Source organism: Athene noctua, chromosome 3, assembly GCF_965140245.1.
Source record: "Athene noctua chromosome 3, bAthNoc1.hap1.1, whole genome shotgun sequence".
Classification (NCBI taxonomy): domain Eukaryota; kingdom Metazoa; phylum Chordata; class Aves; order Strigiformes; family Strigidae; genus Athene; species Athene noctua.
In genome coordinates this window covers 9,862,677-9,878,654 of record NC_134039.1, presented here as the reverse complement: position 1 = coordinate 9,878,654, position 15,978 = coordinate 9,862,677, and the positions used below count along the sequence as shown (strand labels likewise).

General features: G+C 42.0%; 1 protein-coding gene across 1 annotated transcript in view; it reads right to left on the bottom strand.

The window, feature by feature from the left end:
* Positions 1-1,683: 1,683 nt before the first annotated feature.
* NUAK1 (NUAK family kinase 1) overlaps positions 1,684-15,978 on the bottom strand; it is a 48,781-nt gene continuing 34,486 nt past the window's right edge. The window contains exons 3-7 of the mRNA XM_074901929.1: positions 15,654-15,805; positions 14,291-14,356; positions 7,248-7,367; positions 6,813-6,945; positions 1,684-5,764 (exon numbers count right to left, since the gene is read on the bottom strand). Of these exons, the coding sequence (XP_074758030.1) occupies positions 4,611-5,764; positions 6,813-6,945; positions 7,248-7,367; positions 14,291-14,356; positions 15,654-15,805 (1,625 nt within the window). The 3' untranslated portion in view covers positions 1,684-4,610. The remainder of the gene's footprint in view (positions 5,765-6,812; positions 6,946-7,247; positions 7,368-14,290; positions 14,357-15,653; positions 15,806-15,978) is intronic.

Below are 15,978 nucleotides of genomic sequence, written 5' to 3'. Positions count from 1 at the left end.
AAGGGTTATAATGGACAAGACTATTTGTGGCTGTATAAAAACCCTTCTACTGCTTTTGTCACTTGACTGTGTAGCTCCCAGAGCTCCTGTCTTGCTTCCTTGTTCCTGTCTTGCCTGATCCATAAAACTTCAACAATTCCTGAGAAACATTGAAATCCCCATGGAGCAAGCATGAAAGAAGACCAGGTCTGGCTACAGACTTACTATGTAACTTCAGCTAAGGCATATCCCTGTACACTTATCTCCTTTAATTAATAGGAAAATTAAGACGCCCACCTGTCCACCCCACCCCAGAAACATGTGCTCTTAGAGCTGTACAAACATGTACATAATTACCTCTCAGTACTTGCCACATACACGCACCATACCTAGCCATCCAGAACTTTCTTTCTAAAAGTCATTATTTTTAAAACAAAATGGTTTGTCCTCAACTTCACTTTTTTTCCAAGTGTATTAAAAAAAAAAAAAAAAAAGTAGTTGTTTCATAATTGCTATTACAGGGGAGACTTGCATTACATTTTCCACCACCCAGCACCCACACAGTTAGACCTTATTCACCTCAGGTACAAGAACACATAGACCTTAGACATAACACATAGACCATAGACAAGAATACAGACCTTACAATTTCTGACTCAACTAGCATACAGCAAGTATTCTCTTTGTAATGTATTAACGGCTGTTTGCCTTCCTGCAACACTGGCTTTTTCCCTTTACTTCCACTGGTTTTTAAGTGGTCATAATGAATAAATCTAGCATCTCTACCCACAGCTTCTTGCTTTAAAAAGCTCAAGAGAGAGAAAACGAATTAGAAAAATTAAAGCCTTTTTTTGCATGACATCCAAACCTTGGATCCTAATCCAAACCGCCTGTAATTTAAAAAGTAGAATATACACCACAGGTATCTTGGCTGGCTGCATCAAGGGTAAAGTTTAATGGTGTCTTACTCAGAGCCAACATTAGGACATTGCCAACCATTTCCCTTATTTTAACAAGTCCCCAGCACACACAGCATACCTAACACCCAGTTTCCCTTACGATGACCACCTGTTTTCCAAGAAAAACAATCTAAAGCCTTCTGGTTATCAAGGGGACTCCAAAAAAATGAAAACTGACTCCCTTTTTCCCTCACACCAGCTGATTATGCGGGCTGCTCAAAGCCATCAGACCAAAATCATATTTGACAGCAGCGGACGGCCACCAGTCTTTTTTGCCCAAATAACCCCTAAATTATACCAATAGGAGCACTAACATTGTCAACAAACGGTCCCTCTCCCCACCAGAGAGGGGAAAGGACCATGACCATCTGTCTCTGGGCTACAAATGAGTTGTGCCCTGTCTGGTCAGACAGACTGCTCTGTCTCCCCTGCAGCACACCTGGCCCACAAACCTCATTCATCTCCAGCAGAGAAACCCCAGTCAGATATTCTCCTCCAGCAAATATTTCTATAGCTGAAAGCTTTGTGTGTTATGCAGTGCCAAACGCTTCGTAGCACAGGAGTCTCTGTGGCCACCCACATGATATTCAAATGCACAAACGAGCCAAGAAGCTTTGCATAAACAACTTGGTACAATGTGCTGAGATGCTGCTGTATTTCTGCATGACGAGTTCATTACTGTTTGGCCTCAGCTTATGCTGATGTACAGTGAAAAAGAAAAGGGAGAGAGAAAGACTCTTCACAGTTACATTAATTTCATTTTATTTAATAAAAAACAGTATCAGATTAAAAATACAAACACTTTGGGTGATTATCCAGCGTTTTCCCCTGTGTGCCTCGTAGAGCTCAAACCAACCAAGGATTGGGAGAAAAAACAAAAAAAAACCAAAAAAATAACACCAAACAATTTTGGCCGGAGCTGTAAAATAATGTTGCACCAATTAAATTACACCAAATATATTATTATACCTTTGAAATGGCTTTCAGACCAATAAATAAAAAAAAAGACAAATTCAAATAAAAAAGTCAACTTTGTATTACAAAAAAAATTAAATAAAAATCACAACACTAATAATAACAATGTGCAGTCAAGTTTTTTTTTTTCTTCTCTTCTAGGAATGATAACATGCCAGTAAACATGTAACATGCCAGTAACATGCCAGTAAATCCCTACATAACATTTCCAGTTTGGCAGCAAGCAGTCACTCACTCATTCACATTTGTACACAAGGAAGCAGACCTGGGCAAAAGCCTCGGGAGATATGAGCCTTCGGGATGCTCCTCACTTCCCTGCCACGGCCGGCTGAACTCCCTTCCCTTCCTCCTGAAACTTCTATAAATCCCTTCGAGGTTTAGCACCAGATCTGCAGGGAAGGTGTCAGCGAGCGTAACCCCACCAAAGTAATGCTCCATCATGTCAATGGAACAGTGCTGATTTACACCAGCTGAGGATCGGGCTCTTATGCTCCGGGGCATGAGTTAAAAGCCGTGGCTGCAAAGCACATCCATCCTTGTTTCAGAAAGGCCATGGAGACTGTGTCATTTTAAAATGCACCACAGCAAACCTGTTAATACACTGCAAAACGGCGTGTTGATTTGGGGTGGGCTAAAAGAGCGCATGCAGGGCCTGTGAGAAGATGGGACATCTGAATCAAGTACAGAGAGGTACACATCTGTAGAGAAATGACCTGCACTTGCCCTTCCTGAGCAAACGTAGTGAGCCAAATTTCACTTGACCGCCTGAGAGCACATCTCACAGATTTCATGGTACTGATGCCGTTTACTCCAGGGCCAAATTTGGTCCAGTGTTTCACAATAAGTAAAGATTCTCCATAGAGGCAGATTAACAAATTTAGGAAATTCAAGCTCATCCTTCTTTATGCTAGGCAGCACAGTTGAATTTTAGGAGGAACCGGCAGACTTAAGTACCTTGATACACCAAATAAAGAATCCGCAAGTGAAATAGCTCCCTGACCCAGATGCCAACGATTTATAGGGTTATCCCCAATTCCCAGGGAATCCCCAGAACCCTATGCCATTTCCATGCAGTCTCTATGATTTGGGACACAGTGGGCCAAATTCTGCTTTCAGTTCTAGTTACAGGGCAGGAGTGAGAACAGAGCTTGCCCCATGCTCCTCTGCTCTGGGTATGAGTGTAGACGTTAAGTTTTGCAGCTGTGGATCATCTGACATCATAGGCTGAAACCTGCCACTTATTCGCACCAGTGCACCTCCGAGAAAGCCAGGGGCTATGTGCTCACGGAAATGAGACTGAAACGGTCCTTAAGATTCCAGTTTGCCCAGGCCTGTCAAACACACAGTGCCTTTCTGACATAGGCTTACATTCAGGTAATCCAGTAGACCCCATGTGATACCTTTATGGGAGTTGAAGCCTTCAGTCTGGATAGCTTGATATGTCTGAGAACACAAACACATATCCTTCTCTTTTTTTTTCAAACTGGTATCATTGCACACGCAGTACCAGCTACACTACATAGAGGCCCCCAATTTTATGCTAACTGTTACCAAATCTACCATTATCATTTCATCGCTCAATTCTTTCTGCTCCATTACTATCTACCTAGAAACATTTTCATTTGGAGAAAGGCATCTTCCCACTAGCTTTCCGACCTCTATCCATTTCCTACATGCTACAACCTTTTCCCTACCTAACATTCTGATCGCAAACTACCTGTCACCCTCAAATACTACAAGCTAACAACAAGGTGGCACCATTTGCTGACAGTGACTGAACTCTAGATTGAAGGGTCAGCTGACACTTGAGACCCTGTGTTAGACCTCTGTCTGGGCATTCATCTGGCTGGCCATCTTGAAAGAGTCACAAATTTAACACTCAGGCTGAAAGGCCTTAAAAGGTCATTTAGCTGGTGATAACATCCATCCCTTCCAGTTCCCATTATCGTTTCTGTGACTCTCTTTTCACTGGTAGGAGCAGTAGTTGGGAACAATTTTAGGGCCTCCTGCTCACCAAAAAGCAATGGCTCCCTCAGCAGGGGCCAGATCAGAATTCCTGCTCCACCGCTTGTCCACATATTCCTCGTGAGGTGACTCTGGGGTGAGTCTCTCAAATTATTGTCCCAGAATGCACTCAGAACCTCTCAGGTCACCCTGGTGGGAGGGACCATGGTGACCACCTAGCCTGGCCTCCTGCATAATGCAAGCCAAAGATTTCCAATGTGCAATGACTGTATCCAGATGAATTACTTCAGGGGGAAATAAAGGCTCTCTTTCTAAAAGGCATCCAAATTTGACTTAAAGAATACAGCTCATCTCTGGATAAAGCTAATTAATATTAATTACAAACATCTCAAAACATGTGTCCTTCACTTCCAGTTTTAATTCTGTCTAGCTTTGACTTTGAGCCATCAAATTGTGATGCTTCCGTCTGCTAGATCTTGATGTGCTTTCATCATGTATTTCACCATGTAAAAACCAAAGGTTTTTCTCTGGTCAGGTAGGTAATATTTTGAGGACACAATATCAGAGAAGTGTGAGATGGCTTTGGGGCTACTTTACTAGGAATTCAGCTAAGTAGGTACATTTGGCTCCTTTGAAGCACAACCTACCATTGTCAGCAAATCAGTGACCTGGCTTACTCCATCATAAAGGTATACAGAAAACTCCCATCCCTCCCTTTCCATCTTCCCTCTGCTAGTTGAGCTTGTTGCAGATCTCTAGGGCTTTTTTATAGACCTGAGTCACATCATCCATGTCTGTGAGGAGGGAAAAACTGCTGTCCCCCAGACGGTTGCGGTAACGTTTTAGATACTGTGGCCGCGGGCGGTTCTGAAGTCCTTCGAAGTCTTGGATCTGGAGGAAATTTTCAGCAGAGACACAGCTCCGTATCCTCTGTCTGTTTGGCCTGTTCTCTTGCAAATCCAGCAAATCAAATGAGTCACTGGACAAAATACTGTCATCACTAATCACGCTGGAAGGGCGACTGTAACTTCGAGGTAACGCATCCCCAGGCAGGACTGCTTCTTCCATGGCCTCCAGCGTTGGTGTGTCAGGGCTAATCAAAGCAGATTCAGTGCTGCTGGTAGAATACTTGCTGTTATGTTTCAAGATGCCCTTACGCCTGCAGGAATGGCTGTAAGACCCATTTCTGGATGGCTCTGTGACCCCTGGAGAAGTGTCACTGCTTACTGTCTCATCATTATTGTCCAAGAGTTCAGAAGATTCGCTTCGCTCTGGAGAGGAGTAATAGCCAGACTCCCTCTGCTGAGTCTTCTTTAAGATTCCTTTTTTTGGCATTAGTGAAGACTGCTTAGTGCCATATTTGCCTGCTACCTCTCCCTCCACAACACTTTTAATGGCTACACCAGTCCTACACAACTCTTGCTCCAGCTTAAAAGCAGAGGGTAACACTGGGCTGACCACTCCTTCAATGAAACCTGCACTATGAGATCGATGTTCACTGTTGCTCCTTTTCTTCAGGATGCCTTTGGGTCTCTTAGAGGTGGGTTTGGATGCGTTTTCAGCTCCTCCTTCCTGGATGGACTGTGCAATGTCATTTTCCTTTTTTGATTTTTTCAGAGACCTTTGTCTCTCTAGTGTGACTTCAGGACCTTTGGGCTTAGAAAGGCACTTCATTTTGGTATCAGTTTCTGGTTGGAGACCGGTAGAACGGTGATGCCAATCAATGAACCTTGCCAGCAACGGGGACTCAGAGTCCCTCATGGCATCACAGTCACAAACACTACTCTTGTAGCCCCAGTTAACCCACCAGTGGTTGGCGATGTCTTCAATGGTTGCTCGGCGTTCAGGGTTCACCATCAGCATCCATCTGATAAGACCACGAGCATCTATAGACAAAAAATGGAATATAAAATATTTAGAATATGGGCATTCTTAATTTTGGCAGTTTAAAATGGAAGCGTGAAGCCAATCAAATAAGCAAAAATAATGCTTCTTATTATACAACAGGAGAAGTGAAAGGGGGCAAGACTTTGGCCATCACTCATCAGTCTGGCCATCAGAAGAATATGATTCACCCTGGGAAATATACACTGGGTTATCAAAGAAATTAATATTTGTACTGCATTAGTCAGTGAAGAGTTCCATATTACTGAAAGAAGTCACCAACCTATCAACTCTAATAATTACAAGAAGAAAACAAAGGGGACTTGGGATATTTTAAATGATCTACACATTATTGCTTTTGTATTTACTTTTTCCATAAACAGTGTACTCTTCTGTATATTTTAAAGGTATATTTTCATAGAGAGCAAGAAGGCAGAAAATTGGAAGGTATGGCAAACAAATGACATAAGATAAATATTCAGTTAAATCTAATATATACATCGATGTTTAAGGCTTGAAGGAGTCATTATAATCAATTACCTGGACTTGATTGATGCTTTTATGTCAGGTGACTGCTTAATGTGTTATCATCTAAGTAGAAGTAAATGCAAACATAGTGGCATTAATTCAGATTTTGGCCTGCCTTCTTGGATAAGAGACTGCACCGCTCTGACCATTCATCTTATCTCTGCTTGTGACATACCACAATGTAGAGGACTGATCTGTACCGGTATGTTGTATCCCTTTACAGCTTGTCTGAACAATTCCACTTGCAATAGCTAACAGACCTTCCACTGTCATAGACCTAGTTAAAAGAGCCTGTTACAGCTTCCCCAAGGGAATAAAATCTATGGGCTAGAAAACTTTAACTTCAAAAGGGCTTTTGGTAAATGCTGCACCCAGATGGGAATTGATAGCAGATGAAGTCAGTAGCGGAATGAGGTTTTTTTGTTTTTTTTCTTCATCATTCTAATATGACACCAAAACATGTTGGAAGAGGCCAGGCAAATTCTCCATTCTGAACTCCTGTCAGCTCAACCCTTTTTATACCTGAGGTCTGTGTTGGCTCACGATATTCTCCACTGCTGATCTGCCTGATGAGATTTTTGTGATCGAAGCCATCAAAGGGCATCGTTCCATAAACCAGAGTGTAAAGCAATACACCAAGGGCCCAGCTGTCAACCTGAAATACAGAGACAATGCATGTGAAGTCCAGGAAAGCTGATCCCCACCCTTTTCCCTGCCATTAGCACCACAAGAGCAACATCACAAACAGATGCACCTACATGGGCAAACCGGTATCTAACATCTGACTAACCACAGGCAAAGCAAATGAAAGCAAATGAAGGCAGCTTGAGAACTTTAAATATGGGAGAGACCCAAGCGAACCCACATGTGCAGTAACACTAGCATTAAGAATAACCCTCAAGAAAATTATCATCGAAGACATTCCCATACCACCATGGAAAAGCTGACCCTTCTTACCTCTGGGCCTCTGTAAGGTCGTCCATTAACTATTTCAGGGGAAGCATACAGTGGGCTTCCACAAAAGGTCTGCAGAAACTTGTCTTTGTGATAAAGGTTAGAGAGTCCAAAATCAGCAATCTGCAAATAGAATTGCACAAGGCATCTGTAGTACTAACAATATCTTAATGCAAAAGAAAATCCTTTATCAGGAACAACTTGACTATATTTTACCCTGCTGTAGGACAGGGATCTCAACATGGATAATCTCTCAAGTTCCCTAGCCAACCCATTATTCTATGATTTTTTGACTTTTCTCTCTAAAGATCCTCCAGAGAAGGAGAAGGGTCCCTTCTCTCTTGATTAGGATCCCCTCTACTCTTGATTAGGAACAAGGATGCTTTGGTTCCATTCACAGACAGGTCACTGACTGCAGAACCATCAGTTAGTAATTTTATCCTGGATGAATTGCATATGCTTGCAAAGACAATCTCATACTGGGAGGCACTGGGCCTGCTGTCCACTGACTGCTCTTCATCTTGTATAATCATTAATACCAAAGGAAAGCAAGCAGAAAATACTACTGTTCTTATCACACACATGCAATCTGAAAGCCAAGACCTTTAAACCCAACAGGAGGAGTGAGGCAAGAGTATCACAGGAAACTAAGCATTACAGAAGAAAGTGATTTTTGAAATCACCTGGAACTTAGCTACACTTGAAGGAGGAGGAAAGTGAGGCACTTGCTAACTCTTCCAGATTCAGGGACTCTGGCTGAGGAATCAGAGCTGTTAAGCACACGAGATGTCTATCACGAGATAATAAACACAAGTCTGGTTCCTAACTGGAAACAATGGGACCAAATCCGGCTTTCCCAACACAAACAAAACTTCCCTCGAGACTGTTGGGATTTTTGCCCATGTAGGAATTGCAGGATCAGGTCCAAATATTTTGTTTACTTCAATTCTCTGCTCTTGTTCTTACAAAACAAAGGCTGAGGATAGCAACACTAAATACTCCCACAACCTTTGCATTTCCTTTGTTTCTCTAGCACAAGGCAACACATCTCATTTTTACCTTGTTTAAAACCCAAATGCTTCTGTTTCCCAGAGATACTTTTATTAGTGCCCACTATCGACATAAGACATACATAAAAGACATAAAGCACAGGCATAAAAAAGGTATTATAGCTATAAGAGACAGGAGTTTTCTCTGGGTTTTCTTCATCATATTTATGTCTCTTCTACTAGAAAGAAATTAAATTGCAGGAATTTTCAAGAGAAAATTCAAGAAAGCACAAAGTGAATGGAAAGCATCATTCACTCCTGGCTTTCTAAAATGTGTATCATCAGTGCCTCTAATACCTCTTTAATTGCAGTGTCTAGTGCACTCTTGGGAGACATAACGTCTTTATCTCTACTATCTAAACTCCTAGAGCTACACCTAAAAATGTCACAGTCGAGACCAAAATGAACAAAGTCAGTGAAGTATGGACAGAAGTTCCCAATTTTCTTTCTTTACCCTGTAACAGAAATATATATATACATATTCACACTTTATAAATAGATATAGATATTAGGTAATCTCATGTCAGAAATATAAAATTTTTTTAAAAAATCATTTTCACAACATTTTTCAGGTCATAGAGCAAATATTCACCCTCTCCTATTTTGACGTTCTGCTTCTGCAGGTGTTCCACTGACAACATGGACTCATAATATCCTGCTCAAAGAGCAGCTGATTCCTGTTCATTAATGTTAATTCATCTCACCATGTCCATTCATAGTTTGAATTCACTCGGTCCCTCAAACAGCATATTATCAATCCACAGCAGAAAATTCAACCCTTAAATAAATGTGGTTTGTAAAATCTTCATTGTATGGCTGGAATGTCATTGAAAACAGCTGGTGTACAATTACAGTCTGCAAATATATTCTCATGGCTCAGATTGCACTTAATTGCCCTAAATTCCGTTTTCTTATCAAGTCACCCTGCCTGGCTTGCAGGAAGTTGGTTTTAAGCCTTATGAAGTGTGCCCTGTCAATCAGGGGAAGAATGGGATCATTTCAGTGTTAAAAATTCGTGCTGGTCATTGAGTTTTATTTTAGTTCAGGATGCAGCTAAGACAAGGACAAACACTGCACAGTGTGATTCCTTAAGAAAATACATTCCCTTAACACCATGGAATGTATAAAATGCATGTGGATGTGCATGAATATATATATAGGGATACACATACCATTGTTCACACTAAGAAACTCTCAGACTTGGGCATTCATGTTTTCATTTTGACCATTCAGGAAAAGAGTATTTATGTTACAGTCCACTCCCATACTCAGAGACTGATGTTTATCAGCTTTTCCCATTAAAACTGTCATGCCCCCCAAAACAAGATTAATAGAAGCCAACATTACTTCATGTTCTTGGCACTTAAATGGAACTAAGGCATCAAGTCAAAAAAACTTCCTAAATTGGGAGGAGTGGGGAAATGGACTTTTATTTCCCTCGCTTCAGGAGGTGTATGTTTCATATTTACTGTTAGCTATGATAAACCAGAGGTAATTTATTGTTTAAGTGCGGACTATAAATTCCATGAAGTTCACACTCATTAAAATTGTCAGGTTTATCCCACTTAAAAATCTGTCTCTTTGTACTGTAGATAGAGAAATAATTAGGTCTCTTAAAGCAAATGTATGTGCAGTTGGTGAGAATTCCAGCAAGGTAAATCCCAATTACATATGCTTACTCTGTATATATGAAACCCTCATGGGTTTTTAGTGGTTAGTCTGATTGGTGTCCTCTTACCAGCCCAAGAGAAAGTGCAGTTAGTAGGATTATGTTACTATTATACTTGCATTTTTCTCTCCTTCTATCACTTTGGGGTTGATCATACAGTTTACGTCAGCCTCTGCTAGACATCTCTTTTAGGTGCAATTCCCAGCCCAGGAGCTGCCACAACCCTACTGTGAACAAGGAGGCCCCCTCCACCCTGCCAGGCTGTGTGACAGAGTGTCCTTGGGGGTAGGTTGGGGCATGGGGCAGGGACACACGATTCGGATCGGCCAGCAAGAAGCACTAACTCCCTGGCTGCTGCACTGAGCAGCAGTTTCTCTCCATCTCCCTGCGTGCAGTTTTGGGGATTTAGGCACCGGGGAGAGCTGCAGTGCCTGGGGACATGTGGTCCTCATCAGGCCAAACTCTGAGCTATGGGCGAATGGCAGCAGCTACATCCTCGCCCTGCTGTTATTTCTTCTAGTAAATTCATACCTACAATGAACCAAAAACTAGCATCCTCTGCCCTTTTAAAACTAGTGAAAAGAAGAAGGCATCACCAGAAGGCTTTTTTGAAGACCACCAAAGCCAGATGCCTAAAGCCACTGCAAATCTCTTCCCACAAAGGACTTTCTAACTCATCAGCTCTTTGGGTGCTTTGGGGCTGCCTTAGCCCTGCTGCCTGTTTGACCCTGCCCACCTCCAGCTGTGTTAACATTATGAACAATGATATCCTCCTGATGGGATGAAAATGCCAGCGAGAGGCTGCTCTGTCACTGCACAGCGGGGGCAGCAGCTGTACCCAGCCCCCAGAAGCAAGCAAGCAGAGGCGACAGCTCCAGGTTACCTTGAGCTGGAGGGTGGAAGTCACCAAGTGCAGGCAGTTCAAAGGAAAACAGAGTAAATTTTAAGGCGAACTGTTAGCAGCTGGCACATGAATGCAAAGGAGAGGCTTGTACATGCTGCAGAAACCCCAATTTCATTGCCACATTATTTCTTTAAAGAACATGGCACCATGAACAAGGTAAGAAAGCAAGTAATGCTCTTCTGCCCTGGGAGGCTGCAATGTCTTGGTTTGGCTCTAGGATTGTGCCCCACTGTTGACCTCCACAGACAGGCTAGGTCCCAGGAGAAACATTCACACTCGGGGTTTCTTCTAGATTGTTGGGTGTGTATCTGGGAAGCAAGGCAAGGTACTGTTTGATTAATTGGCTGGATAAACTCCTTGTACACCATAGATTCACATGTTCAGTTTTATAACTGTTTAAAACTCATTTTATTCACTTGTGTTTGCTCCATTTAGGTGTTTTAAGTAATAGTTTGCAGGAAATATTACCACACACACCAAGTCCCTGAAAAACATAATTATATAGCCCAGATCAGATCACTTTCTCTCCCTCATCACCCTGCACCTCTGGCCTGTGGACCTGCAGAACTCTTCAAAACATGTTATTTTATGTCCGCTTCCAGATGCTTGTGTTTTCTAGCTGCTGCACTGCAACACGACTCAGTTTCCAGAGACTTTTACTCTATTGTAACTCTTAAAAAGAAGCCGATTATGTCTCCATACACTGTTTCATGACCTTCATTTAATTAGCTAAAATTTAAGAATGGTTTGCAAGTTTGTGTAGTATCATGTAAAATGGCTTTGGGCCCTTTTAGGTCAGACAATAGTTTCTAATAGATTTCTTGTCCTCTATTTCCTGTTCTAAAAGTATTGCTTAAGTTGCTATACAGGGATCTATTTTTACAACATCTTATTTTTTCCTTCACATTACTATGACATGTTTGTGTGTACCATAATGTATAGCTCACCGGCTTCTTCAGAAACATGCATTTAATTGCACATTGCACCTAAGAACAAAGGGATTCCTTTCATTTTCTCATTCTTAAAATCAAGCTGACGATTTTGTAAGTGCTTTGTAATCCACTGAATGAAATATAAATACTGGGGAAGTACAGATAAGATTATCACTCCATTTCTAGAAAATGCCTATCACTGAGTATTTGAAGCCATCAGTCAATACCAAACCCCGAACTGCACATTTCTTTTTTCTGCCTGAATAAGCCATATATAAACATTCTCAGAATGAGGACCTGATAAATTTACTCCTAATAAATAATTTACAGCTCCATATGTGTTTCCTTGCCAACGGTTACTGTTTAGTGAAACAAAGAAAAAGTGGAAAGTAAAATTCTGTGCAAGTAACATAGAAACCACAGTAACATATTCAAAGCTTCAGCATCAGGGAAACAGTGGCAGTGTGCTTAACATTAAGTATTCAGAGCTGATCTTAGTCACAAGGTGTAAAAAAAAAAAAGAGCAGGGAGAAAAAGGAGCACAGTACAAAAAGTCAGCTCTTGAAGTAATCCAAATTCAAATGCTACTGATAGTAAGATGTATGAAATACCACCTGCTTCCCAAGCTTAATCTATTTTTTTAGCTTCATGAAACCCTTTGCAGAAATAGTTACCAGGGGACAGCAAGGAAGCTTGCAGCCACCTATCCACGGCAAGGCAGCCTTGCCCACTCAGAGACATGCCCACTCAGAGATGTGCCTTGCAGTTTGCAGAGAAGTAACTGAGGAAAGGCTGGAAATATGCAAAATACCTACACAGCAGCTTAAACACAATGCAGTTCAGGAAGGGGAAGCCTTCAAGAAAAAGATGTCCAAATGATTGGAAGGGATGCAGGGAGTTATGGCTTCCCAAATCTCTTCCACAGCAGTGTCACTCACTATGGCAGCTGAAATGCACCTGTGGTTCTGAAGCCCCTGGGTCAGCTCCATGGTCTGGATATGAACACAAAGCCACACATCCTTGCCCCATCCTCCCACTCTCCCTGCAGGACCGTTAGACTCCCAGAAAGAGAGGGGAGGGAGCAGAGCATTCTGACAGAGCGCAGCTCCCCAGAGGCTTGGGGAGGTGATTGGTTTTGCATATGAGGACCACAGTGTGGAGATCCGGGCCATGCAGCTAGCAAATTCCCCAAATTCCTCTTTTCTCTCAAGAATTCTTTGATTAGCTGGGAAGATAGTTTGGCGTGTAATGCGGAAAGAAAGGTCATCCTGCCTGCGGAAGCCTGTTTCGTATACAATGTCCTAGAAAGGCTACTTTTTGTTTTCAGGGTTGCTGAGAACAGCTCGGGCTGCTGCAGCCAGTGTCCCTGTAGGAACAGGAGTGGGGAGGTTTGCTCTAACACTGGATGTTAACAGCAAAACATCCAAGTATTGCATTGGATGAGCCTTCCGTAAAAGACTATTTTTAGAAACCACATATTTATGTGCCTTTAATCCACTAGTTGATCCAAGTTAGCTTCTGTCATCAGCGTTACACAGATGGCAGCTACCATATGTTACTTTCCATTTCCATTGCACATCAGCTTAAAATGAAGACAATCTCTCCAGCGTGAAGTGCAGAAGGCTGTACATGCAGCCCCATGGCTTTTAGTGAAGACAAAATGAAGATTCAGGCTATTTAAATATTTGGCTATGCAGAGAGCTCCTCCATTACTTTGTTAATTAACCAAAGATGCTCAAGCGTCAGCAGAAACTCTTCAGCGTCCCTCCCTCTGTTTGTTTGCCCATAGATGAGCACACCCAGCCACCCTCACATCCAGCTACCCGGGGAGGAACAAAGTTGAAAGTGAAACAGGTTCAGCCACCTGGAAACTACACTTATCTCTGCATTATTTATCTTTGTGCTACAGCTATTAGGAAAAAAAGAAGAAGAAGGGAAAAAAGGTCATTCCCATGCTTTCACTGGGGAGAAATGACATGGAAATGACATCACTGACATCAGTATCCAAAGTATACGTTTGTGTCTGGAGTTCCAAGGCCATTTCCTAATGAAGCACATGTGCTTTACTAGGTTTATTTTGAAACTGTATTTGCTTATTTTCCAGCCATGATCAAAAGGACATTCAGAGTGTTCTGTAGGAGACACTTGAACTCTGTAGACCAGGGGAGTTTTTTCCTAGCCCCAGCAGCAGCCAGCAATAATATCATTCATACAATAAACCCAACTGCATGAGACGCTCTGCTGTTTCCTACCAGTAAACAGATACTGCTTTGGGAATCAAGGCCCTTCTCCCCCAAATTATGCAAAGCTTCATTTACTGTATATGACTGGTCACCAGTGGTGCTTTTTCCCCAACCTCCAAACCCCTGAGTCTCTCGCCAGATGCTGTTGCTTAGTAGCTGTTGCCATAACACTGGCTCTTCTAATACTTGGGATAAAATTGTTACAAAACATGCAACTCCATTCTGAGAAGTTGAGAAAAAGAATCCTACCTTAATATTAAAATTGTCATCAAGAAGGATGTTTTCCAATTTTAGGTCCCTGTGGACAACACCGTTCTGAAATAAGGAAGAAAAAAATGGTGGAGAACATGAGAAAATATTGGGAAAATTAAAGGTGAGCTGGCAGGGTGGTCTTTGCATCTACATTTCAGGGCTGATTTCACTGTCATAACACTCACGGCCCAGCGACTAGTGACAGGCAATGTATTAGTCACTTGGTGTGTGGTTAAGGGAAGAATGACTGGAATCTGTCCTCCCACAAAGCCTCTAAAACAGCAGGGGGGTTGGCGGGGTGGGGGGCTGGGGGGTGTCTTTTTGGAATTTAATTCCAGCCTGAATCCTTCCCCCACTGCGTGAAAGCAATATATTCTTCCCAGGCACCAGAAAACAATATTTGTCAGTGACGTTAGTCCTTACAAAAGCCCTCATTCCTCCAATGTGCAGCCACGTGGATTGGGGGAGTTATAATCCTAAAGGACTGTAAATGTTAGGGATGGAAGTGAACAAGCTGGGTTTAGGCCAGAGCCTTCTTTAAAGAAATTTGGGAAAAATTAACTGCACAGGGAAGAGCGCTGCAGTTTTTCAGCGCTGCACAGTGAGGACTTTGAAAACCTTTCTTGTTTATCAGAATTCAAGTGGAGATTAAAGTGTTTAGGAATTCAAATAAAAAATAGTGTTAGCTGCTCGTTGCCCTTACCCTCATGCAAGTCTTGGCTCTATGCAGTTGGCTCATAAGCAGGGATAAAAGGTCCGTGATAACAACCAGTGAGCTACCTTGGGTTTAATTGCATACACTGTCATTCTAGTGGGTACCATCAGGGATAAAGTCATCAGCAAAGGGTATCTTTACAGTGCTCCCATTACATCTGGAAAAGTTACTTTTGCCTATCCAGAATGAGGACACACTAAAGCTCATATGTCAACACTCACACCCTTTATTTTATCTCCTATTCTGAAGTTGTTCGCTTTCATATACAAATTGCAAACTAGTATTCCTTTGAATATATTAATGTTGTAGAAGTTCTATAGGATGCCTTTTCTAGCTAATGGGGGGGGGGGGGGGGGGGGGATGGGGTGTATGTCAGCAAAATTAATTCCAAAGCAAAAATGCAATGTAGGGCTAATGTAAGGGAGTGGCTGGTATCTGCCATAATACAGGAAAATATCCTTAGTCTTTAAAAACAGGCAGTGAACTACTGCTGTAGTACTTCTAATGAAGATCTCCTGTTGCGCTGATACAATCATGTGCTGTGACACTTAATAACGAATGCCATTGCCTCAGACATGCTTTGAAATACGTAAGTCACTAATCAGCCTTCAAATAACATTTTTTAGTATCAAATCCTTTGCTCACCTTGTGGCAGTAATGTACAGCAGAGACTATTTGTCGAAAGAAGTGCCTTGTCTCTCTTTCGCTTAATCGCCGCCTCTCACTGATGTAATCATACAATTCTCCTTTACTTGCATACTCCATGATGATCACAATCTTATCTTTATTTTCAAACACTGCACAGGATAAAAGAAGAGAAAAAACACCACAGTTGATTCAATATGTTTGAAAACTGACACTTTAAATAGTGAAGAAGACTCAGGAAGACAGAACACATCCTGTATAATCACTGCAGCCTGGAGAGAGGTACTACCAACCCCACTGCAAAACACAAGTTCCAGTGCTAAAT